The 26363-nt window shown below is 57.5% G+C and overlaps 1 protein-coding gene across 4 annotated transcripts in view; it reads left to right on the forward strand.

The window, feature by feature from the left end:
* The first annotated feature begins 513 nt into the window (after nucleotides 1–513).
* The window catches only part of FGD3 (FYVE, RhoGEF and PH domain containing 3), a 49429-nt gene continuing 23579 nt past the window's right edge, over nucleotides 514–26363 (forward strand). Inside the window, exons 1-3 of one of the 4 annotated variants that reach the window (XM_059141463.1) lie at nucleotides 514–659; nucleotides 23252–23403; nucleotides 24039–24571. In XM_059141463.1, the coding sequence (XP_058997446.1) occupies nucleotides 24089–24571 (483 nt within the window). In that variant the 5' untranslated portion in view covers nucleotides 514–659; nucleotides 23252–23403; nucleotides 24039–24088. Of the gene's footprint in view, nucleotides 660–15140; nucleotides 15296–21878; nucleotides 22019–22578; nucleotides 22808–23251; nucleotides 23404–24038; nucleotides 24572–26363 lie in introns of those variants that run through there. The other 3 variants (XM_059141461.1, XM_059141462.1, XM_059141460.1) reach the window with 3 other exon arrangements.

Here is a 26363-nt window from a genome sequence, read left to right on the forward strand (position 1 = left end):
CACACGCACATCACACACTCACCACACACACAGCAGCACACACAACCTCACACACACAGCATCACACACACTCACACACACAGCATCCCTCACACCGCCTGCAAACAAAGACCTCTGGAAGCAGATGTGCGCTCCCTGATAGCTCCCTAGGTCTGTGCCCAGCCTGCACACCACAGAAGGGGGCTCACCATGGTGACAGAGTATTTCAAATGCCCTGTTAGGTCAGGACCTTCTGAAAAGTCTGGAAGTGGGAGTGTGGGGGGCAGAGTGTCGAGACCAATCTGCACCCTCTCCCAGCTGGCCTGGGCTCCTCTTCCACCCATGGCCATCAGGACCCTAGGCTCCGGTCCCAGGGCGCCTGCCGCCTAGCCCAGCCTTGTTGCCATGGGGACGGTGGGCATCCGGGCTGCTCCCCGCCCTCCAGCGGGCTGGGGAGCCTGGGGCTTTGTCGGGGCTAGAGAAGAAAGGGGCTGCCTGCAGGCACCGCCCCGCCTGAGGGAGGTCTGAGCTGGAGGCAGGGCCGGTGTGTCCCGCCCCCGCTGGTGCCACCGGAGGCCTCACCCTGGACTGCCCAGATCAGCGGGGTGGCAGGGGTGGCAGGGTCTCCTCCAGCCCCAGGATCCTGGCTCTGCCTGTTTGCGTGCTTTCCCAGGGAAGCGGTGAGTACGTTGGGGTCTGGAGAAGCCAGGCTTCCCCGGTTCAGGTGGAGCTACAGCCCTGGGGGGTCACTTCCCGGGTTCCTCGGGCACTGTGCGTCCCCGAGGGGGGGAGGGGCGGGCAGGCAGGACAGCACGCCTCTGTGTGATTTCAGGAGGAGGCTTCCCGGTTGCAGGCGGGGTCCCCATCACCCCTCAGCGCCCAGGTCCGCGTCTGCCGGGAGTCGTCCAGGATGTTGGCTGGACTGAGGCGTGGGGTTGGAGCTGTCCCCCGACCTGCGGTGTCTGGGTTTCCCCACACTGCTCTTCCCACACCTTTTGAAACAGGCGGGAGGAGAGCCCGGTGTGGGCTTTAGAAATGCCGTTGCCTGAGGTTGCCTCAGGAACGCAGACCCCATTTCAAATGCTGGATTGTCTTTTTTTAGAACAATTTTGGAGAGCAGTTTTCGGTTCACAGCTCTGGAAGTGGAGGGAAGTACAGATTTCCCATGCGCCCCGGAGCCACGCTGCCGTCTCTGGGGCTGGCAGCACCCTCTTCGGAGGGACACTTGTCACAGGTGGCGAGCCTGCCCCGACCTGCATCATCACCCAGAACCCACACCGTATCGGAGTCACTCCTGTGGGCGTGTCCTGGGCTTGGGACAGAGGCCTCATGACACGCGTCTGTATTTACTTCCCTCGGAGCCCTCATGCCCCGGCAGCCACGAACCCCAGGCTTTCTCCAGAATGTCACACAGTTGGGAGCAAACAGGGTGTCGCCTTGCTGATGTGCATTTAATTTCCCAGCGATTTCCTTTCTCTCTCTCTTGCTTTCATTAGGAAAATCAGCCTAGCGTGGCCAGGGCACCAGAGTAGTGTGCGTTCCCAAGTCCCTGGGGATGCCAGGCTGTCCCTGGCTCTTTGGTGGTACGGATCAGGACACTAGATGACTAGGGCGACATCCCAGGTTGGTGTCGAGTGAACAGAACGAGTGTGCGGACGCGCACTCAGAGTCCATTGCAAACTACCACAGGACACACACCGAGCCTCAGAGTTTGTGCAGAAAGTGGAGCGTGTCTCTGCGGGGGTTCCAGCCGGTGGGGCGGCTGGGGCTGCTGGCTTTGGACACAGGGCCTCCTCTGGGCTGGGCGCAGAGACTCCCTCGGGCAGAGCAGGGCTGGAGCCTGTGTTCTCATCCGCACCACAGTGGTCATGAGGGCTCCTTCTTGGTGGTCTTGCTCTGTGACCTCAGCCTGCCCCTGGTGGGGCCTCGCCCTGCTCTGGGCACAGGGAATAGAGCGGCTCATATATGTCTGGGGGCTCCAGGCAGGACACGGGACCGTGTCCCCAGCTGTCCAGTGGGGCTTGCTGGGGATGAAAGGAGCCAAAGGGTGTCCTCTGTGCTGTGCGTCCCCGTCCGACTGCAGTGGCTGCCGGGGCAACAGGGACACCTCCCAAAGCTCGTGGACACCAGTTCTACCTCAACCCCACAGCTTGGGGCCAGTCTGGGGTCTCCCACTTTCCCCCGGACGTGTGGTGAGGGGCCCCCAGGGTCCTTCACGCTGCATGTGAGAGACCCTTGAACAGACGGGGCTGGGGCACGCCCATAGCTCAGTAGTCCCAGCCCACTCGGGCCTCCTGCCGTCTGTGTATGTTCGTGTGTGCATATGTGTACACGTGAGTGTGCACAGGGGCCAGTGTGACCCATGACCCTCCCTGTCTGTGTCTGTGTGGGTGCATGTGAGTGTGCACAGGGGCCGGTGTGTCCAATGAGAGGCTGGGCACCTGTGTGGGCAGCGATCTGCTCCAGAGGGACTGAGGGTGTCTCATCCCCCGGGCACTGCTGCCAGGCCCCAGACCTAGTGCTGCAGCCCAGGGCGGTGGATCCACCCTCCTGCCTGCTCGCCTGAGGCTCCTGCACCTATAGCCAGAGTTCAAATCCCCAGTCGCACTCCACTAACTGACCAGCCGGCACCGAGCTCTCCTAAACCACCTACTGACCCACTGACTTCCTTTTTATATACCTCGCTCCCTACCTCTTCGCTGCCTTGTTCCAGAAGGGACCTGGTTCAGCTCAAGTATGCAGGAATAGAGAAGCAGGTGAATATAAGGGAGAGCTGTGTATTGCCAGGCAGAACTTGTGGGTGGCTGGTGAAGTCCCCAGGTGGGAGTCTGGGACTGAGGGCCATGGGGGTTCTGGATGTGGGCTGTCTCTTCCCCGTTGTGTTAGAAGAGCCCCCTCCTCAGCTCCAGATCAGCCCTTGTGAGGTGTGGGAGCCTGTGAGCAGAACTGAGGAGCCCGGGGGTGGGGGGAAGGGCAGGGTAGTGTGGTCAGGAACCCCTAAGTGACCTGGGGACAGCTCAAGGACAGAGCTGCCCTGCCCCGCCCTGGGACACGGGAAGGGCGCGTCCATTCCAGGTGGCAGCCGTGGCCGTCAGCCCAGAGTTGCACACCCCAGGCCCAGCCCGGCTCCTGCTCTGCTGGGGCTGCTCAGCCCCTGAAGGGCTATCCTCCAGCCGTCCCTCTGTCCCTTGGGTCCCCTGCAGGAACAGCCTAGCAGGGAGGTGAGCCACAAGGAGGCCTTCGCATTGGAGGGAATCCCCATGGGTTTTTAGAGCTCCAGCTGGGGCTTTTAGAATGAGGTTGCTGCCGACAGACCTGATAAATGAGAGTGGCCTTTTGTTTCCCAGTAATTAATTTCCAGTAAGCCCCTCCCCCTTCCCTTCCCCTCCTCCCCCTTTCTCGCGGTGCTGGGGCTGCAGCAATCAGATTCCCACCCTTCCTGGCCTGGAAGAAGCAGGGCTGTGGAGTCTATACCTCTGATCACTTGGGAGCTAACACTGAGCTAACGCCTAATGGGATAGGGCGGGGCGCATCTTGTACTGCTCCAGGCCGACCTGGGAGAAACCCAGGGTTTGCTTCTGGACGGCTTCCATAAGGGAAGATTGCAGTAGGCGAGTCAAGCGAGCATGCGGAAGTTATGTCTATAGTGCATGTAGCCTGTGAAGTCTGCCGCCAGGTGTGTCTAAAGAAACTTTGTTCAAAAAAGAAAAGAAACAATGTTGGTACTTAAATTAGAAACACTCTGTTGTTGAAAACTACTAACCATCATCTGAGCTTTCGGGGAGTCATGATCTTTTTGCTTGTGGAGGGTCTTGCCTGATGTTGATCTGCGGACCCATCAGGGTGGTACCGGCTGTGGCCATTTCTGAAAATAAGACAACCCTGAAGCTTGCCGCATGGATTGACTCTTCTTTCGAGAATGATTTCTCTGTAGCCTGTGAAGCCGTTTGATAGCATTTTACCAACAGTAGAACTTCATTTTTTTTTTTTTTGAAGATTTTATTTTTTTATTTGACACAAAAGAGAGAGAGAGAGTGGAAGGGGCAGAGGGAGAAGCAGACTCCCCTCCGAGCAGGGAGACCGATGCAGGGCTCGATTCCAGGACTCTGGGATCATGACCTCAGCTGAAAGCAGACGTGTAACCGACTGAGCCACCAGGCGCCCAGTAGAACTTCTTTCAAAACTGGAGTCCATCCTCTCTAACCCTGCTGCTGCATTACAGCTACGTGCCTGTGATATTCTAAATCCTCTGCTGTCATTTCCACAGTCTTCATGGCATCTTCACCAGGTGTAGATTCCATCTCAAGAAACCACTTTCTTTTCTCATCCATAAGAAGCAAGTCCTCGTCTGTTCAAGTCTGATCACGGGATTCTAGCAGTTCAGTCCTGTCTTCAGGCCGCACTTCTGATCCTGCTTCTCCTGCTGTTTCCCCACATCTGCAGTGACTTCCTCCACCGCAATCTTGAACCCCTCAAAGCCACCCATGAGGGCTGGTATCAACTTCTTCCAAATTCCTGTTGAGTTTGATAGTTTGAGCTCTTCCCATGAGTCATGAATATTAATGGTGAATCCTTTCCTGAATGTTTTTGACTGATTCTGCCCAGATCCATCTGAGAATTCAGTATCTATGGCCGCTAGAGTCTTACTAAAGGTATTTCTGAAAGAACAAGACTTGCAAGTCAGCATTACCTCTTGATTCATGGACTGCAGGGTGAATGTTGTGTTAGCAGGCATGAAAGCAGCATTAATCTTTTTTTTAAAAAATATTTTATTTATTTATTTATTTGACAGACAGAGATCACAAATAGGCAGAGAGGCAGGCAGAGAGAGAGGGGGAAGCAGGCTCCCCACTGAGCAGAGAGCCCGATGCGGGACTCGATCCCAGGACCCTGGAGCATGACCTGAGCCGAAGGCAGCCACCCAGGTGCCCCTAAAACAACATTAATCTTATTCCTCTCCATCAGAACCTTGGGTGACCAGGTGCAATGCCATGTAGCAGTAATATTTTGCAAGCAATCTTTTTTTTCCTGAGCAGTAAGTCTCAAGAGTGGGCTTAAAATATTCCATCAACCGTATGGTAAATAGCTGTGCTGTCCGCCAGGCTCTGTTGTTCCGTTGAAAGAGCATAGGCGGAGGAGATTAGCATGGTTGCTAAGGGCTGCTTTTCAGAATGAGCAATGGGCACTGGCTTCCGCTTCAAGTCACCAGCTGCGTCAGCCTCTCTGGAGAAAGTCAGCCTGTCCTTGGAACTTTTGAAGCCAGGTGTTGATGTCTTTCTCACCATGAAAGTCCTAGGTGGCATCTTCCAATGGAAGACTGCTGCGTCCGTATTGAAAACCTGTTGCTTTGTGTGAGCACCTTTGTGAATTGTCTCAGCCGGATGCTCGGGATCCCTTGCTACGGCTTCTCCATCGGCGCTCGCCGCTTCACCTTGCGCTTGTATGTTACAGAGACGCTTCTTGCCTCCCCCCGCTGACTTCCGCCAGCTCCCAACTTGACTTCCACAGCTTCCTCAGCTCCTCAGCCTGCACAGAACTGAAGAGTCGGGGCCTTGCTCCGGGGGAGGCTTTGGGCGAAGGGAATGTCGTGGCTGGTTTGAGCTTCCCTCCAGACCGGTCAGACTCACAGCATGTCAGCAGGGAGGCTGTTTCATTCTCTTATGTGTTCACTGGGGTAGCACTGGCGATGTCCTTCGAGAACGTTTCCTTTGCAGTCATAACGGGGCCTACTTTTTGGCACAAGAGGCCTAGCTTTTGGCCTGTCTTGGGTGTCAACAAGGCCTTCCTCACGCAGCTGAATCATTTCTAGTTTCGATGGAAAGTGAGACATGTGCGACTCTTACTTTCACGTGAACACTTAGAGGCCCTGGTAGGGTTATCAGCTGGGAATAGGGAGGCCCGAGGAGAAGGAGAGAGATGGGGGAAGGGCCCGTCCGTGGAGCGGTCAGAGCACACACGACATCGGTTGAGTTCCCCGTCTTATATGGCACAGCTGCGGTGGCCCCAGATTACAGCGGTGATATGGAAGATCACCGATCACAGATCACCGTAACAAATGTGATAATAACAATCACGTTTGAAATATTTTAAGAGTTCCCAAAAAGCGACACAGAGACATGATGTGAGCAAATGCTGTTGGAAAAATGGCGCCAGCAGACTGGGTCCAGGCAGGATTGCTACAAACCTTGCATTTGTAAGCAATGCTGTCCTTAAAACAAGGTGGACCACAGTGAATTTTTTCTTACAGGGTGGAAAAAAAGCCACAGACCCAGCATCCCCCTCTGTGGCTGGCGTCAGAGTGGTTACAGGTCAGGGATCACTTCCACTTGAGGCCGATGTCCGGTTCCCAAGGTCCCCTGTAACTGTCCTACTCCGTGGGCAAAGCTGTCAGACACCACCCTGTCTCAGGGTCAGAGGTCACTGGGGCTCTGCCAAGGCAAACCCAAAAGGCTGCTTTCAGGTGCTGTGACTAAGCCATCAAGTATTTTTAGAGAAGTTCTGCTTTTGTTTTGCTTAAATAAGGAGGTACCGTGAGTGCTCCCCCGTGGGACCCTCCCTGCTCTCACGCTGGCATCTGACACACCCCAAGCCAGGTGTGGCACGGACGGCTGTCTGCGGTCATCTGGGTCACCCGGCCGTCCTCGGAGCTGCTTGACCCACGGCAACATTCAAGGCGGTGCCCAACCTAGGGAAGGTTTTCGGTCTTTGAACAGAATCCAGTTTCAGTTTAAAGGAAACTAGAGAACTTTTTGCAAAAGTGTGTTTTCAGAAAGCAAAATTACACTCCGTGTCCTTTCCTTTTGGGTTTCTTAACCACATTTCCCCCCTCAGAGAAATGTAGGACAGCTAAGTAGAAATTAAATTTTCCATATATAAACAGACATGGAGACAGCTGGCTCTGAGGCAGTTGCGAGAGGCTTGGAATCTCAGATGAGCTATGGAGGAGATGTTATCCTCTTATTTTAAAATAAGTCGACTTTTCTCCCAATTGCAAATATAATAAATGTTCTTTGTAAAAATGTGTATAGTACCGAGAAGCATGGAGAGGAAAGCGAACACCCCCAGAAGCTCAGGGCCCAGAGCTGGAAGGTCATGGGTCTGAGGCTGTGCGCAGCGGGTCCCTGCTCCTTCCCTGGCTCTTGTCTGGGGCTGGCAGTCCAGGGGCAGTCCCGGGGCCCCCATCCAAAGCCCGTGGGGTCCCACCCTGCCTCCTGCCCGGCTCTTGCCCAGCTTGTGGAGAAGATGTCAGCACTGGACACTGTCCCACCCTGACCTGCCCAGTGCCCCCAGTACCCCACTGACCTGAGAGCCAGGAGCAGGCAGCTCCTTGGTCCTCATGTGCCACGTGCTTTCAGAGCCAGTGCGGCATGGCCGCTGACCAACTGCATGAGGCTCTGGCACCTCTGAACCCTGGTGTCCTCGTCGGTAACAGGACTCTCACGGCCAGGGCTCCCACTGGCCCTCCAGGCTCTGCACCCCCCTTGCCCCGTGCCCCTCCTTACTCTGAACCCCCTGCTGCCTACTCACCTCTCGCTGCCCTGCGCCCCTGCCCCCCCACCGCTGCCCTGTGCCCCCCTCACTGCCAGCTCACCTCCTGCCGCCCTGTGCACCCCCGCCAGCTACCCGAGCCCCTTCCAGCTGCCGTGTGCCCCCCGCCCTGCGCACCGCCCTCCCCTGCTGCACTGCGCACTGTGCCAGTGGCCACCGTCCTGGTGGCGTCCTCTGCCGGGTCCTGCTTCACCTCCTTAGACACACCTTCCCCTTCTGGAAATGGGGCAAAGGAATGGTCCTGAGGCTGTTCCTCATTTTCTCTGTTTCTGTGTGGACATGGGGGCAGCGAGGCCAGGTCCAGATGGCGCAGGGAGGGGAGCAGAGGGCGCCGGAGGGCGGGGACGGCCAGCCTGCGCCCCAGAGCCGGGTGTGCCCAGTGAGGGAACAGAGAGAGGCGGGCGGGTCTTGTGGGGGAGCTCCGCGGCCTGGGGTCTCTGCTGCTTCCGCTTCTGGTTGTGGGGAGGATCCCAGAACTGCTGGTTCCCCGGGGAAGTTCACTGCTTCTCGTAAGAGTCAAGGGACTCTGTCGGCCTTTTATTTATTTATTTATTTAATGAAGCTTTTGCCTTTGCAGCAACTAACTGTAGGCTCACACGCAGCTCTGAGAACCCCGCGGAGATGGTGTACCTCTGCCCAGCCTTCTCCGGCGGGGACACGGTGAGGGTGGCATAGTGCAGAACTGTAGCGCCCCGGCCAGGGCGGGGAGGTCTGCAGGGGGCAGGGCAGGGTCCCCTCCCGTGCCCCTGCGGGCGGCGGACCTGCACCCTGTGAGTACACTTGGGTCATTTCAAGAAAGCTCAGCATGTGGAATTCGGAACGTTTTCAAACTGGCTTTTCCAGTCGGTGTTCATCTTAGGCGACTCACCCAGACGGTGGTGTCCGTCTCCTTCCTCTCCAGCGCCGACTGTGTCTGGGATGTGGCCGTGCCACGGTGGGTCCTGCACCCCTCGAAGGCCATCGGGTTGTTTGCCCTGCATGTCTGTGTGCGGGTCTCTGTGTGAACGCAGGCTGTACTTCTGGGGGACACACGCCAGGTCCCCTGTGCGTCCGGGGGTGGTCCAGCGTGTCCTAAAAGTACTCGCCCAGCTCCTCCCAGGGAGGCTGTCCCACCTGAGTGCTGGGTCTGAGTGGCCCCATTTCAGTGCATCCTGGAGGAGGCCGGTGGGTAGCCCTTCTTCCTGTCTGCCCACCCGGCAGGTGTGAGGGGAGCTCCTCACTGCGAGACTGGCTCGCGTCTGTCAACTGTCTTGTGAGTGGCTCTTGCTCTTGGTGTCCTATCTAAAAACCCTACCCCACAGATCCCACAAGTTGTTTCCTAATTTTTTCTTGTTGAAGTTTCCTGGTTTACATTTTACATTTAAATCTATGATCCGTTTTGAGCTGGTATCCGTGTTGGGCATGTGGTCTAGGTCGGGCTCCTTGGCTGCCTGGGGATGTCCCATTGCCCCAATGCCATCCGTGGAAAGGCTGTTTTTCCTCTCTTTGCACCTTTGGTAACCACTCCTGCCCTTGGTGGGCTCCTGCTGGGTCCCCATTGTGTCCTGTTCACCTCTGGATCTGTCCCCTCAGCACCACCCCATGCCCTTTGCTGGGGCGACAGAGGCATGGTCCCTCCTGGTCAGGCTGCCTCCCTTCCCCAGGGACCTCTGTTCTTCACATACATTCAGGAATGAGCTTGTCTGAGATCCACAAAAAGCCTTGCTGGGGCTTTGACAGAAATGGTATTAAGCTCATAGATCATTTGTGAGAGAAAGGACATCTTTCTGTCATTTCTCTCAAATCTTTCCATCACATCGTCAGTCTATAAACATGAACACAATATATTTTTCTTGGACCTTTATTTCCTCAGTGTGTTGAAGTTTTCAGCATGTGAACTTAATAAATGTTTTGTTGGATTTACATTTGAGGCTCCTTTTTAAAAATTTTTTTTAAAATTTTCTAGCGTGAATGGCATTGTGTTTCTTAGTTTTTGGTGTCTGCATTTTAACCATTCAAGCAGTTTTGATCTTATATCTGAACTGCCAGATTCACTTGTTAACTCTAGTGGTGTTTTTGTGGATTCTCGGGATTTACTTTGTAGACAGTCGTGTCATCTGCAAATACGGACACTTCTCTTCCTTCCGTTTGCTCTGCGTGCATTTTCATTCCTCGCTTTGCCTTACTGCATAGCTGGAACATCCGGCACTCTGATGAGCGAGGACAAGGATGTTACGGGATAAATTGCATCTCCCCAAAATTCGTATGCTGAAATCCTAAACCTCAGTGCCCCAGAACGTGACCTCATTTAGAGACGGAACTCTTAAAGAGGTAAATTAGTTAAAATGAGGTCATAGGTGTGGGCTCTGATCCAGTGGGACTGGCGTCCTTCTAAGAAGAGGAGGTGAGGGGGCGCCTGGGTGGCTCAGTGGGTTAAGCCTCTGCCTTCGGCTCAGGTCATGATCTCAGGTTCCTGGGATCAAGCCCCGCATCAGGCTCTCTGCTCAGCGGGGAGCCTGCTCCCCCCCCCCTCTCTCTGCCTGCCTCTCTGCCTACTTGTGATCTCTGTCTCTCTCTCTGTCAAAAAAAAAAAAAAAATCTTAAAAAAAAAAAAAAAAGAAGAGGAGGTGAGGACAGACACACACCGAGGGACGCCCACATGAGGACCTGGGGAGAAGGTGGCCTGTTGCCCAGGTCAGGTGAGAGGCCTTGAAGGAAACCTGCCCTGCCCACTCCTGGATCTCAGACTTCTGGCCTTGAGGATGGGGCCAGGATGCATTTCTGCTATTGTTTCTATGGAGTTTTGTTACAGCAGCCGGAGCAAACCGATACTCCCGCCCCCAGGGCCACAGAGGTTGTGCTATTCCAACTTCCCGTGCTAGTTCTGCCCATTCTTTAACCCCATCTAGAGCAACCTGTTGCACCTGGCTTCCCTTGTGAGCTTCACCCACGTCCCTGGTACATCGGTCGCTGAGTAACCTTCTGTAGGACGAACATGGTTGCACACTTTGCTCAATCACTCTCCAGTTGGAGGATATCTGGGTCATTTTCAGTTTTGTGTTATGATGAGTCGGGTTGCTACAGACTGATGACCAGGTTTCTATGTGGACAGATGTTTTCTCTTCTCCTGGGGAGAACCCACAGGTGTGGAATTGCTGGTTCGCAGGCAGGTGTGTGCTTAACTTCATGAGGAAATGTCAGGTGGTTTTCTAAATCAGTTGTACAATTTTGCACCTGTCAGCACTGGGTCACTGACCCCTGCGTGCCCCATGTCCTTGTTGGCGCGCGATAGGCGTGGTGGTGTCTCAAGGTTGTACCTTACATCTCCCTCATGCGGGGGCTCGGGAGCACTTCCCTTGGAGCTCACTATCCCTTAAGAGAACTTTTGAAGTCCCTGGTCTAGTCTGTTCCTCCATTTATTTTTATTGGATTGTCTTTTTCTTTATTGAGTTGTAGGAATTTTTATATATTCTGTGCACACGTCCTTTGTCAGAGAGATGTCTTACAAACATTTCCTTCCCGTCCGCGGCTCTGGCTTTCATCTTTTTCACGGGGCCCCTGGATGAGCACGCGATTCTCCTGCTGATGAAGGGTGGTTTATCAAGTGTTTTTCTGTGGCTTTTAGGCCCGAGACATCTGCCTGCCTCGAGGGCGTGGGCGTTCCACCTGTGCATTTCTGGAAGCTCTAGAGTCCTGCTCACAGTTAAGACCTGGCTTCATTCCAAGTATGTTCGTGTGTGTGTGTGTGTGTGTGTGTGTGTGTTGAGTGATAGTTAAGGCTCACCTGTCTGGGTCATGTCCAGGTGCTACAGCACAGTCATGAAGGACTTTCCTCTCCCAGTGCCAAGTGCCGCTGCCTTTGTAAAATCCCGACCAGCCACACGCATGTGATCACACATCTGGACCCCCCCCCCCATTCTGTTCCACTGATGCATCTCTCTAACCCTGTGTGACACCACCTGTCTTGTTTGAACTTAATATGCTTTCATTATTATAGTAATTATCTTACTTAATAAATGAAATCATTTTACTTATTATAGAAACCCTGCCTGTGCTATCCTCCATTGTCAGACACTCATATCTCAGATCTTCCACTTTGCAAATACAGCTGTACTGTGGGACTAAGGATGGATGAGTGGAGGGGCGGCAGGGGCAAGGGTGTGAGCATCTCGTGTCTGCTCTGTTTCCGTCCAGCCTCCAGGTCGCTGTCCACAAGGTGCAGGGAGAGGGGTGCTCCTCAGCCACTGTCAGCTCCTTTTCACTCCTTTCTTCTTCTGGGAGTAGCAGTGCTCCCACCCCGTACTCCCACCCCGTGCCCCTCTGCTCCTTGTGCTCCCTTCTGTCTTCATCCTCCCCTGTGCTTGCTCGTGCTCCCTCCTGTCCTCACTCTGCCCCATGCTCCCTCTGCTCCTCTGTGTTGTGCCTGTGGAGCCCCAGCCTATATCTTGGCTCTGTGCTGGCTTTGCCATGGGGCAAAGCCATGAGAAGAAGTGGAATTTTAAAATTTGTGTCTTCATCATGGTCATATAAAAATTATTAAATTTAGGGGCCCCTGGGTGGCTCAGGGGGTTAAAGCCTCTGCCTTCGGCTCAGGTCATGATCCCAGGTCCTGGGATTGAGCCCCACTTTGGGCTCTGCTCAGCAGGGAGCCTGCTTCCCTCCACCCCCGCCTGCCTCTCTGCCTGCTTGTGATCTCTGTCTGTCAAATAAATAAATAAAAATCTTAAAAAAAATTATTAAATTTAAAAGTAGACAATATAGTTACATGGTTAAAAAAACAAAAAGATCCAAGAGGGCTCTCACTCCCACCCTGGCTCCATCCATAAGATAGCCATTTTAAACAGTTTTTAAATCTTTCAAACTTATGGAAAAGATGCAGGAATTCATTTATCAAGCGTCAATAATTTGCCCTGTTTGTGCTTCCCCCACGTAGAGAGGGAGGCACGTTTTCCCAGAAGAGCTGGCAGAGCTCAGAACTAGAACGTCTGGCGGCCCGGTGCTTCATCCGATTCTAGTGACTGGCTGTGTCTGCCCATGAGGAGGTCTGGCCACTCTGCCCATTAGGTGCTTCTCTGTGCTGAGCGGGAACCACGTGGTAGACCCACTGGCTCCCTCCAGGTGGGCCTTGGTTGTTTCCAGCCTTGCTCCTACCTGCCCTGGTGCAGGAACCACCTGGCACCTTGCTGTTGTGCACCTGGGCAAGTATGACCAGCACCAGTTTCCAGAGTGATGAGTGCTGGGTCAAAGGGCAGATGTCCCCTTCTTTCCCATCGCCATCCTGTGGAAGGGTCTTTGCTAACCTGGTGGGGAGAGAGGGCACTTGGGTGTGGACTGTAGCTGTCTCATCACGTGTGTGTGGCCACTTAGATTTCCTTTCCTGCGAGCTAGCTCTTCCTGACCTTGGCCCTGAGCTATCAGTTTCCGGATCGTTCCTCAACCCACTCATCCCTCACTCTGCAACCAGACTCAATGACAGAGGGGACTCATCCAATGGGGGCCAGCCATCGGAATCTTAAAAACACAAAACCAAGCCATTTTGCAACAAAACCAAGTGTGGGTTGAGTCGAGGCAGCCCCACGCATGTAAACATCAGACAGACTGCTCTGTGTCTGGGGACTGTCTTTACCACCCTCTGTTCCTTGCGCCGCCTCAGTGGTCACCGAGGAGACAGGGCGCTTTCCAGGACGTGAAATGCTGGAAGAAACAAGATTCTGAGAGAAGCAACGTGGCTCATGGTCCCACACAGGATTACTCCATCCATGGAAACACCAAGTGTTGGACTTAAAAGCCTTTGATTCTGGAATAATTCTACATGTGCAGACAAGTTGCGGAGACGGTGCAGAGGGTCCCTTCTCCCCATGTCGGCACCCACATAACTGGCTCCACTGGCCCAGAAGCAAGCTGGCAGAATACCACAGACTACAGACCATCGGCACCCGATCTGGGATACAACAATGTGTTCAGTAAACATGGAATTTTATTGGTGTTTATGCCTAGAACGCTACCAAAAGGCAGAAGAGAGAATTTGGTTATCTTGATATGTTCTGTTTCCAAAGAAATAAACACTTTAATTCTCTATGTGTTTAAGGAGGGGCCAGGCTGGAAGGAGCACATGGCTCCTGTGGCTCCTGTGGTGCGGGGCTGGGTCCTGTGGCCCTGCCTGCTGCTGGGGAGGCCAGGGGCCGGCACACGTGGTCATGCCGTTCTCCAGGAGCAAGTGGGAGCCATATCACTGTCCCAGGGTCTTGCGCTCAAAGGAGTGCCGAGGAAACAGTGACGAGGGACCATGTTATGCTGCTTAATATTCTATATGATGGAAACGCTTGTTCTTGGCAAGTGTGTTCCTTGTTGGACAGCGCCACTGCCCAGGTGGACTTGTCCCCTGCCCGATGCGGTCCAGCCGGGCTGCACCCCACTCCACTTTTAGTCCATCACCTTTTGGGTCATGACATCTGAGCTGCCGCCTCCTGAGGCCATTTCTGCGCAACGGGACTCTGGGCCCGGGACCTCAGGTCTCGGTGGGGTCTCGTCGCCAGTCTCCTGGCTCAGGGATGTCAGCGGGCAAGGGCCATGCTGGGGAAAGGTGTCAGGTGCGGCTCTTGCCCACTGGAGCGGGAGGCTCCTGGAGGGGCCACCACCTGCCACAGGCCAGGCCCTTGTTCCTTGCATCCTGTCTCCTTTCCATTTTATGACAGAGGACTGCGGCCCTGAGGGTTCTCAGCTCAAGAGCCCGGATGTGAGCCCAGGTACCTGGGACACCAGCCACCATCCTGTCACCTGCCAGTGGGGCAGTTTGGAGTCCTCTGCGGTGGCTGGAGGCCAGAGGGTAGGCGCTGTGCATGCTCACCGGGGTCCTCACGTCCCCGGAGGGAGGTGCACCTATGTCCGTGCACACGGCGCTACGCCTGTGACCTGTCCGTCCCCGACTTCCTCATAGACTTCCTCAAATCTGGGGTTAAGAGGAGGACTATCTGGAGGTGAAGTGAGTAGTGTCAACAGCCTGATCCCCTCGCCCCCAGAGAGCCGAGCACAGGAGCATCTTTGCTGTGCGGACACCCCCGGCGAGCGCGTGGAGAAGCCTCCACTGTGTGCCCTGGGGTGGGGTGGGGGGGATACGGACTCTGGTACGGACTTCCTCATACTTGTGTGTTCCTTGTGTGTGAGGCGCTGCCCTGGGGGGACTCTATGGGGACCCCCTGCCAGCAACAAGGCCACCAAGGTCCAAAGAAATCCCTTGTTTCTAAAGAAGCGTGCAGGTCGGGACCAAGTGGCCGCTGCTGGAACCAATGCAAGAGCTCACGCTCTGAGCTTTGTAGGGTTCGGCGTCTTTGTGCATTTATCTTCCTGGGGGTCGCGGAGCTGCCCCGTGACAACGGTGCTCTTCTGACCATGCGTGGGCCCCCTCTCAGCTAGGGGACCCCGCTGCTCAGGCCTGCTGGGCCCCCTGAGGGTCTCAGTGTTGTGTGCCCACAGGTCTGTGCAGCCCACGAGGCGAGGTGGAGGGGGCCGGCAGCGGCCTCCATCGCCTCCACCCCCAGACAGGAGCCGTTAAACCACCACAGGCCGTGGTGCAGAGGCTCACGGGGGCCTGGACGGCTCTCCAGCCAGTCTGGCTGCATTTTCACAGAAGAGGCAGCTGGGGAACCAGTGAACTTGGGCGTGTGACGATGCGGAAATGTGAAGCCGCCGTCTTTGGTGACCTGTGTTGCAAAACCAGCAAAAGGAAGTCGTGTTTTGCTGTTGCCTGAAGTCAGCCCCGGGCAGAAGCGCACGCTTCCAGGGAAGGCAGGTGAGTGGTGCTAGCTCCGGGGTCTTTGCCAGCCACCAGAGCCTGTGTTGATCCTCCAGGGGCCACTTTTGGGGACAAGGATGCTCTGAGCAGGACCGGCTTGGGGTGGTGGCTCCAAGGCTGGAAGCCATGCAGTGGTGGGTGAGTGGCACGTCCATGCTCCTTTGGCTCTCGGGTGCCCCTGGCTTGATTTGTGAAGAGCCAGCAGCAAGCATGCCATCGGCCGGGACAGCACTGGCTGTCGTCTGGGGTGCCTGGGACTCCTGCTAAGATGACCTGAGCCCCGGAGGGGCCGGGGTCTGAGGCTGACCCACATCAGGGTGACCCCCATGTGGGCCCAGCCTGTGCACCTGTCACCGAGGCCCTGGGCAATGTGGGTCTTCCATTACCTGGGCTGAGGAAGGGTGAGTGGTCCACATGGTAGCTAGGGGGCTAGGCCTTTCCACAAAATGTGTGTTTTTGGAAGGTTCCTCTGCAGTCAGATACGGTCGAGACACTGATGGGGCTTGGCTGCAGTGGTTACCGGGAAGGAGGACACCTTGGGATGCTGATGACACCGACTCCGGGGCATGGGGGCGTCCTGGGTGGCAGCGGGGCGGAGCCAGATACCACTGTGTTCTGTAGAGTCGGGGGGTGTGCTCAGGGGCACAGCTGTACCCAGAGCACTTGGCTCCTGGGACCCTTGGGGCTTGCAGGCAACTGGCTGAGTGCTTGGCCACTCCTGAAGGAGAGAAGACAGAGAGAGCTCTGGGCCTTGGCCTGCACACTGCCCAGCTGGGCTCCACTCAGACCCTCAGAGCCTGACAGTTCGCTGGGGCCAGGCGGGGCGGGGCGGGGCCAGTGCTCAGGGAGGAAGTGGTTTGGCTCCAGCTGGGTGTTTACAGGAGGCCAGAGGCCCTGGTTCCGCTCCTTGGGTTTGACGTCAGTCTCCCCACAAAGGCCAGCACCTCCGAAAGTTCAGGGGCCCCAGAGCTGGACAGGACTGTGTGCTCTGACACACAGAGGCCTGATCCTTGGTTAGTCTGCGAAGGCCAGAGCTCAGATGGGGGGCTAACGGAGGCCTTGAGGACACATGGGGCTTTGGTGTCCTGAGCCCAAGAGCCCAGGGACTCAGAACAGTGACGGGGTGCAGCTGCTGGTCTCAGCTGGGAGCCTAGGAGCACCGGCCTCTCCACATCCTTCTAGGTGGGCTCTCATGACCCCCACTGACAGATGAGCAGAATGAGGCACCTCAGTAAAGGGGGTGATGTGGAAGTCAGACTGTGGGACAGATGTGAAACCAGCCCTGAATGGAGCATCACTCACTTGCACGGTCCCCTGGGCCCACAGCTGGGAGACCCATCCTGGCTCCAACCCCCGCGTTCTACCTCCTCCGTCTCCAGGTCCATGTCTCCATTCGGCTGGGCTGATTCTCCTTTGCCCTGCGTCCTCTCTCTGTCTGGGACGCTGTTCCCTCTGCCTGGGACGGTGTTCCCCCCTGCCTGAGACACTGCTCCATCCGTCTGGGACGCTATTCCCTCCATCTGGGGTCGCACGTATGGTGGTGATGGTTGGTCACCAGATAGGCATGCAATGAGGAGGGCGGGATTAACCTTCCAGTTGGCTCTGGGGGTTCCGATGGGCCCCCATGAAACCCATGCATGCCCAGGACCTGTGGCTATAGCCCCTACAAGTGTGCGGGTTTGGGAGCTTGCACCTGCGGCCTGGTCTCCCTTTCCTGCAATAACCTAGTAGGTCACTGTGCAGTCCAATGAGACCTATACTCGCGGGGAGGCATCCCCCAGGGCGGCAGTGAGAGTGACCCCAGGAGGGGGTCAGGGGGCAGCAGTGGAAGTGTACGGGCGGAGCTCCCCACAACCCCCTGGCACTGACCCCTGGGGTGGGCAGCGCCAGGCTGCATGCACACAGGCCAGCCCTGGGAGCAGGGTCAGGATCTCTGTGCAACTGGGAACTTTTGGAAGGTTCTTGTCTGGTCATTTCACTCGGTCTTCTGGTGAACATCTTAGACTTAAGCAAAGGTGAAGTTGTGGGGGGAGCCCGGGGCACCAGCAGTCAGCCTGGGACCCCTGCCTGAGGCCGAACAGTAGGTCCCCCAGCAGGTCTCCAGGGCTTCGCGGGCCCACCCAGAAGCAGCTGGGGCTGCGGCACAGCTGGTTATCGTGCGGGGACCTGCGTGTCCACAGCAGACAGTGATGCCGTGCCTATATTTACAGTCCAGGTGATGGCGAAATAAACGCAGAATCGGAAATACAAATAAAGCACACGAGAATGCGAGTGCTCACCGTAGAAAATAAAATTAGGAAGAAAAGAAGAGCATTAAGTAAATGTAAACGTGAAAAGATTAAGTGGAAGCAGCTCAGGCGGTCAGTTTTGCAGGCCCACCGGGTCCGTGCACGTGCTGTCCTGCGTGCTGTGAACCCTCATGCCATGCAGCCTGCGTGCGGTGCAGCACTGCGCGGTACGTCCTTTGCGCTGTGCACCTGTGCGCCGTGCAGCCCCATGCGCATGCGTCCTGCGTGCCGTGCAGTCCTGTGCACATGCATCCTGCGTGGCCTGTGGCCCTGTGTTGTCCTGTGCGCCTGTGGCAGCTCTTCTGTCATAGCTTCTTGAGGAGACGCAGTGCATTTCCAGGCTTGCTGTCTGGGAGCCTCTGGTAAGCTAGCGTTGAGCACACAGAGTAAGTACTGTGCCCTGGCGCGGCCTCACCAGGTCCTGCAGGATGGAGCCAGTGACAGGGACCTGGGAGCTTTCGGCTGTGTCAGTGGCTGAAGCCCACCAGCCTGGCAAGCTGTCCTGGCGGTGTAGGTCTGCTGGGCGGCCAAACACGTAGGATGTGGGCAGTTCGGGACCAGGACTGTGCCTGCCTCAGGCTCTGGGAACATTTGCAGGGCAGTTATGTCCGTTTTAGGCAGGAGAAAACTGAGGCTCAGCAAGTACAACTTGTCCCTGTGGCCTGGCTGGTGAGTGGTAGCAGCCCATCACTCTGGGGCAAAGCCTCAGGCCAGCTGCTCGACCACCTCCTACATCCACACAGGAGGACCCATGATGCCCCTGTTCGCTCTGGGGAGGGGGGCACGTGGCGGTGCCACATGGAGCACGGGCTGCAGTCTGTCTCCTTGGAGTCTGTGTCAGGTCGGCAACCCCCTGGGGTCTGTGTCAGCGCCCCTCCCCACCCCAGTCCCTGCTCTGTTCGAGCCCCACCCCCTCAAGGGCCTGGTCCTCGTCAGAACGTGTGTCTCAGGGGGGCACCAGGGGTTTCCAGGGTGTGCAGAGGAACGGCCAGGGCCCAGGCAGGCAGTAAGTTCTAGGCATTTCAATCACCGCTGTCTTAGCCGTCAATCACACAATTTCTGATGAGAATTTTCTAAAACACACTCTTTTTTTAAGCTGTTTATTGATGGTAGAGTACATGTAACGTAAAATTTGTCATCCAAACAACTTTTAAGTGTCCACTGGCGGTAAGTGTTTGCACGTGGTGCCGCCGTCCTCACTGTCTGTCTCCAGAATGTTCTATCTCCACAAACTGAGACTGCGTCATTAAACACTACTGCCCCCCAGCCCCCGGCGCCGCCATCCACTCTCTGTCTCTGTGATTTGATGACTCCAGGGACCTCACACGGTGTCTGTCCTTCTGGGACGGGCACTCAGCCTCGTGTCCTCAAGGCCCGTCCATGCTGTGGCAGGTGTCAGGATGTCTTCCGTCTTGAGGGCTGAGGAATGTTCCATCACCAGTATGTCCGCGAGCTGTATATGCGTCCCCTGCCCCGGCTGCTGGGGCTGCATCCCCCACTAAGCCCCCCACCCACTGCTGTGAGGACAGCTGCTGCAGTCGGGGGGGGGGTGCGTTGTGCATGTATCTATTCAAGTCTCTGCTTTCAGTTCTTTTGCGAGAAGAGCATTCTTGAGGACCGGGTGTTGGGATTCAGTATTGGAAAGACAGCCGCATCTCTAAGAAAAGGTGCAGCCCCCCCAGGAGCCCCCACCAGGGCCATCCCGCCCACAGGCTGCTGCCCACATGGGCATCCCAGCGCCACAGGGGTCGGGAGCGTTTATATCCTTTTTGGTTTTCTATAACTTCTAAGTTTACTAAAATGGACGGCTCACTCCATCGGCTGTTGAAGGCGTGGTAACTTTAAGCGATGGTGCGAGCTGTTGAGGGCATCCCAGCACGCGGGGATGGTGCTGCGTGGGTCTGCCTCCTTTTTTCTGTGCTCAGCATGCCCTGCAGCCTGTCCCCAGGTCCCGCCGACCCCGACCGCATCCCAGAGCACATGGCACCCCACCGTCAGTGCCCATCTCCATGTGCTCAGCAGACAGGGTGGAGACCCCAGGCTGAGGCCCCAGGACAAAGGTTCTGCTTCTGGAGCCGGACCCTGGAGTGCAACAGCTCCGGGTCACAAGCCTTTCTCACTGCTGCATGGCCTCGTGGATTCCATAGCCTTGTCTCCCCGCCTGGACCTGTGTGGAGGTACCGCAGGTACCCCTGGTGTATTTTCAGGCTCGTTCAGGTGACCTGTTGCATGGGAGCCACCACTCGAGCGCGGTGGGGAGAGAGCAGCCCCACTGAGCACTGTCCTCTCGCACAGTCCTGAGGCTGGTGCTGATCAGGGTGGGACAGTTTCCGAGGCCAGCCGGAGGTGGCTGCTGTCAGTAGGAACCATACAGGGAGCCAGGTGCCAGGCAGCAAGAGACAGGAGAGTGTTATTTCTAGTCTATGTGCTGCTGAAGCGAGCACAGGAGGGTGGTATTTCTAGCGGGGGTTCCCGTGTTGCTCCCAAGGAGGGGACAGCTGGCAGCGGGTGGGGTGGGGCCATGCTTGGCCTTGTGGTCCATGCGCAGGAGCCTCCCTGCCTGTCTCGGGCAGCCACCGGGCAGTGTCAGGGCTCCAAAGCCACTTACATGGTCCAAACACCCTGGACGTTTAATTTCTCCATCTTTTTCGAGCACCCGAACCTCCCCCAGGCTCAGTGTTAGGGCTTTGATGCTGGACGGTGGCACCCTTGGGTGTCAGGGGCCCTGAGCCCTGGCTGTGTCCTGCCGTGTTTGTACCTCCCCGGCAGTTGGGAGCTCAGCTAGGTGACTCAGCGTTTCTAAGGTGAGAGCCAGGGCTGGGTAGAGAAGGCTGACCACAGCTCCGGAGTTCCTGTGCTCACACCCACCCCCACACTGGCCCTGGATGTGGCAGTGTGAACCAGGATCAGCCTTGGCTTCCTTGTCTGAAACACAGGACGTCACCCCCCTTGGTGTCTGTGAGCGAGTATCCAGAGGTGCTGAGTACAGCTCCCGGCACATGGTGTGTGTGTGTGCGTGTGTGTTACAGAAGCATGTGTGTAGGTGTGAGCATGTGTACATTTGTGTGTTCCCTTCCCGGAGCCCCCTGTGCCCCTGTGCGGTGCAGAGGGCAGGTGGGAACTGGGCTGACCTTCCCTGGTGCTGACCTTGGACTTGGAAAAGCAGCAGGGAGACCAATCCCAAGGTGAACAAGGCCCTGGGCTGCATCCCACGCTTTCCTGAATCAGATTGGGGGAGCAGTGGTCTCTGCTGTACCCCACACTCTGCTCCCTGTGGGATATCTTTATGTTGAACTTCGGGCTTTCCCGTCTGACTGAGCTGGTTCTGCCACCCTTGGAAGAAGAGCTGGTCATGGCTCAAGGTCTCCAGGGGATGGGTGCACCCCAGTCCTCTGGATGAGAATGACCCTGTGGGCATGAGGGCTGCCAAAGCTTCCCCAGGCTATGGGGTACCACCTGTGCTCTGCCTGACCCCCGTCCCTTCTGTAAAATTGGCACTTGTGCGGAGGGTCCTGGGTGGCTCAGTGGGTTGAGCATCTGTGTTCCACTCCAGTCGTGATCTCAGGATCCTGGGACTGAGCCCCATGGCTTGGCAGGGAGCCTGCTCCTCCTTCTCCCTCTGTCCCTCCCCCTGCTTCTGTGCTTGCTCTTCTTGAGCTCTCTCTCTCCAATAAGTAAATGAAATCTTTTAAAAAATGGCACTCAGGGAATGTCAGCTGGGTAAGTTGGCTCATGCCTGAGGCATCGCCGTCTGTGCTGTGTACTGTGACAGAGGACGGCACACATGCAGAGTGCGGACCCGAGGTGCGACACGTGTGTGTACCCGTGATGCAGTCTCCCTGGTCAACACAGCGAGCCCGTCTGTGGTCTGTGACCACAGGCTCACATGCATCTCCTGGAACTCTGTGCAGCCGGAAAGGCGGGTGTGTACCTGGTCTTGGGCGGGTGGGCATCTGCCGCGCTCAGGGCTCAGCGTTCTGCAGGGCCTTCTCGTGTCCCCAGCATTTGCTAGAATTCACCCTGGAGCCTTTGGAGCCTGGAGCTTTCTGTGTGGAAAACTACTTACAGACATTTCTCGTGCTCGGTGTTGGTTGAGACCCTTGGCTCTGTGGGTTTACGACTTCCGTTGACGCAGGAATGCTGTGGTCTGTATTCCGCAAACACTTCCCGCCACTCCCCTGTCCGGAGTCCGGTTACGCCTCTGTTTGCTGCGGGACGTTCGCTCACATCGCTCTGTCCGTCTGTGTGTGCTTCAGTGTGGATGGTTCTGTCGCTGAGACCTGCTCGTTGTCGACAGCGTCCGGACGTCCCTCTCCCGCAGGCCTCGAGCTCTCGCTGGAGGCTTTCCCCTCTGGAGGCTAGAGGTGCGGCTGCCCTGGCTCGAGCTGCTCTTGAACGCCGTTAGGGAAGCCGTGACACTGCTAGGAAGCAGGTGGGCATCCTGGGACCTGAGCAGAGCTCCCCATGCGGTGGACCAACTCCCCCACCGGTGGGGCCCAGCTCTGCCCTGCCTGTGCCTGGCCACTGCTGTTCCCCCAGCGGCTCCCGCTCAGTCTGACGGTGCCCTCCCATGTGTGCCAACCATCTTCAGGGACCCTGCAGGCCTCAGCCCCCTGACAGGGCTCTCCTGTCCGTGCTCTGCCCGTGACCTCTACCTCCTTGGTCTCCTGTCCTGTCCCTGGGGTCCACGTGGGGCTGGATCCATGCAGGGGTGGGAAGCGAGGAGGGCGCACCGCTCTGGTTTCCACCTGCTGGGGACGCTGTGCTTCGCTGTGTGGTGGGGGGTGACCAGAAGCAGGACTCCCGGGGGTTGCCAACGCTATCCCCTGGGGCCAGACACCGCATTTGACACACACAGGCTGAGCGTGGGGCCCGCATTCAGGGCTCTGTCGTGTCTGCATGCTGGGACCTTGGGTTTAACCTCCTGTGCTATGACAGGAATGCAGTAAAGCGAGTATTTTCTGTTTCAAAACCTTCATGTTTCTCCCCATGAAGCTCATCAGGAACAGGGCAGGGGCCCGTGGTGCATGTGCCTGCTGCTCTGGCTTTGGGGCCACCCAGAGAAAGGTCCAGCCCTGAGCAGTCTGGCCCCACGGGAAGGGGGCTGTGCGGCAGGTGTCGTAGGCGGAGTCCGCCGTCCCAACGTGGAGGCAGCATGCCCGGAGGTCTTCCTGCGGGCGAGGCACCGAGGGGCAGGCTCTGGGCACCGTTATGGCTCTGTGTGAGGGCGAGACGGATGGTTCTTCAGCCTGGTTTGCGAGGGAGGAGGGAGCGTGTGCAGAAGCTGTGGGCTGCTAGGCTGGTCGTGGGTGTGGACCCTGGACACCTGTGTTTGCAGGTGTCAGGAGGGAGCTTGGTGGGGGCGGGAGGTGCCCTCTGGCCCTCTGCACCCTGGGTGAGACCCTACCTCCCCCAGGAAGGGCACCACAGGTGGGGATGGTCAGTTCTGGCCTGGAGGTTTGGGCCAGACCCCCAGAGTTGTCCCCATGTTCTGGCAGGAAGCCACGTGCTCCATCTGCCTGTGGCCCACGACCTGTCCAGGGCTGGCCATGCTGGGCGGGGCCACGGAGGTGCCCTTCCACCTTCTGCCGTTGGAGCGCCTTGACACCCGGCCACCGCGGGTGCCGGTGAAGGCAGCTTTCATGCTCCTGTCGTGTTGTTTCAGGACCCCTGTGTCAAACCTGCTGGACAGGAAGGAGATTTGCAGCCAGCATCCCAACCCCACTCACGCTTCCCGCCTGAGGCAGCCGACCCAGACCCCGCACACGGCCCGCAGGGAGCCGGGTGTGGAGCCCTCCCTGGAGACCAGGGTGTCAGGTGAGTGGAGTCAAAGGAAGGTTCTGGGGAATGTCGATCTCCCCTGGCCTTGTCCCCCTGGACGCTCCCACAATGGTTCTCGCCTCTCCCGTGAGGGTGTCCAGGAGAGGCAGGCCGTGAAAGCAGCCAGCGGCTCCAGGGCGCTTTGTGGGGGGGTGGGGTGGCATCTGGGACAAAGCCCTGGCCTCCCTGGGCCCGGGTCTCTGGACGATGTGGGTCACAGGGACGCCACAGAGGGGGCCGCTCGGAACCACATCCCCGGGGCGGAGCGCGCAGATGACCGGTCCGCGGCGCTCACCGCGGCTATTTCCGTGGGTGTTGTGCGGCAGGGGCTTCAGCTGTGGGATTCCTTCCCTCCGTCTTCCCCGTCTTACCTCCCTCTTCTCTGCCCTCTCTGTCTCTTTTCTTTTCTTTTTCTTTTTTTTAACATAGAAAAAATTTACTTATTTTTAAAATAAAATGCTTTCCATTTGCCATTCCGCAAAGGCCTGTCTGGACAGGACCCAGCTGGAGCTGTGTGGGCTGCCCCCACACGGCCCTTCTCTGGGTGGCCATACCGGGGGCTGCACTCGGGGCTGCGTGCAGGGGCTGGTCCGTGCCTGGCTGGCACTGACCCTGCTCATTTCCCCCCACAGGCAGCCCTCCGGCCAGCTCCCCCTGGAGCTCAGGGAGCTCCGCTGTGACAATGGAGTCAGGAAGGGGGGGCTCAACAGCCCAGCCCCCCATTGCTGCCTTGGGGGAGCTGAACTCTGGGCCTGGCTGCTCCTCCCCGGAGCTCTCAAGGGCAGACCCAGGGAAGCTCCAGGCACTGCCACTCGGACCTAGAGCCCACGGCAAGGACTCTGACCCTGGGAGCCCCGGCAGCCCAGCTGCTGCAGGGGATGGCCCCCTGGATACAGGCCCCTCGGGGGAGCTGGATGGTGGTGCTAAGCTCCCCAACCGGGACAGCGGGATCGACAGCCCCTCCTGCAGCGTGGCTAATGAGCAGTTCCCCTGCGGGGAGGGCAGCGAGGCTGGCCAGGGCCCCACAGTCCTGGGGCCACAGCTGGACGGAGCCCCAGAAGGCAAGGCCCTGCAGGAGGTGGCCGACAGCGACGTGGGCGAAGGCAGCGGTGAGGAGCCCGACCCGGAGAACAGCCCCCCAGGGGACCTTGCCGACCCGGCCAAGGTAGGCCGCCCTCACGTCCTGGGGTGGCAGGGGCTCTTCTGAGGCTTCATGAGGTCAGAGAGGCCCGGTGGTGGGTCAGCGGGGAGGGCAGGGGCTCCGGCTCCCCATGTGACGACCTCACTCCCAAGCCTAGGTCCCACGTCCTCAGCAGGGTGCAGGGGCCCCACCCCCAGGACTCTGGCCATAGGTCTCAGTGCTCACAGAGCCACCACCACACCCTCTGTCAGGGCTGGCTGCCCACCTTTGCAGAGCCCCTGTGTTATGACCAGGGAACCAAGGGTCACCATGGGGCGTGGCAGGGGCGGGAAAGGAGCAGGCGTCCCGGGGAGCAGATGTGCCCACGCCGTCGTGGGTTCGCTGTGAGGGAGCCCCTTTGCGTCCCGACAGCACCCTGGGCTCTGGGGTCTGCCCTGGGGTACGTGGGGACGAGGAAATGAAGCAGAGGGTCCGGCCCAGAGACACGGCCTGAGCAACAGGGTCCCGCAAGCGTCATAGGAGGCGCCCGATCTACTGGCCTGGTGGGGACAGTCCTGGCTAAAGGGCCCTGTGACAGAAGACAGGCCTCGCAGACGAAGGACAGCTTTGTGCCCGCACTGTAGTGAGCCAGCTTCAAGAGAGCAGGCGGCTGGGAGTCACGTTTGAACCTAGGTTTTGTTATTACTCAGGTATGGAAACACCGAGAGGTCAGGGTGCGTCGGCCATTGAAAAGATAGTTCAGCTCCTTGCTTGCGGTTCATACGAGGATGAGCAGGCCAGGCCCCGGGGCCACACGGGAAGCACCAGAGTGGGTCAGGAGGCAGAGGGGGTGGAAACTGCGCAAGGGCCTGTCTTGTTCCTGTGGGAGGGAACAGGTGACGCAGGGTGAGCAGGTTTAGGACTGGCAAGCCTGAATGACCTGGCGCTGCACAGAGGCTTCCACGGTGTGTGGCACCTGGTTCTGAGTGACCAGGGCCGGGGGGCCCGTGAGAGCCCACGGAGGTGCTGGCGTGGCTCTGCAGGGGCCGGTGGGCATGAAAGGCACAGCGCGTGGGTCGACAAGAACCCGAGATGTGCAGACGCCCTACAACGTAGAAACTGAGTGATGTGGTTACTACGTGCCACACCATCGGTGGCTCTCAAGGCGTGCTCAGGGGGAGCTCCGCTGGCCTGCCGTCTCCCAGGTAGTGAGGGGCAGGTGCTCACCCCAGGCCTGCTCCCCGCCTGCCCACGCAGGCTCTGGGGGACGGCCCAGGCCTTCATGTCTGCAATACGGATGTGCCAACCTTTCTGGGTCTATGTGCTCGGTCAGGCCCTGGCCTGTCCTCAGGGTGACCCTATGCCTCGCGTCCCCCACCCAGGTAGCGGAGGTCAGCCTTCGTCCTGTGGTGGAAGTCCCATTTACTGGTGGTTTTGTCACAGGGGGACAGTGAATGTTGTCAGAGGCTGCTTCTGCAGCGATGCAGGTCATCACAAGTGTTTCTCACGGGTGTTGAGTCTCAGAATAAACCTCCCCTGGTTCTGGTGTCCAATGCTCTTCTGTACCGTTGAGTCGGGTTTGCTGGTGTCCTGTCAAGGACTTCTGCATCAGTCTTCGCCAGGGTCGTTTATCTCCAGGGTCCTCGGAAGGTCTTTGCCTTGCTTTGGTGTCAGGGCAGTGTTGGCCTCAGAGCTCAGACATGTTGTCTCCTTGTCAGTGTTTTGGAAGCACTTGAGAGAGATTGGTATTAATTTTCCAGTGAACCCAACTGGTTCCAGGCTTTTCTTTGTTGGCAAGTTTTTCATTGCATATTCAATCCACTTACTCCTTCTTGGT

The sequence above is a fragment of the Mustela lutreola genome, chromosome 12 (assembly GCF_030435805.1).
Source record: "Mustela lutreola isolate mMusLut2 chromosome 12, mMusLut2.pri, whole genome shotgun sequence".
Taxonomy (NCBI): domain Eukaryota; kingdom Metazoa; phylum Chordata; class Mammalia; order Carnivora; family Mustelidae; genus Mustela; species Mustela lutreola.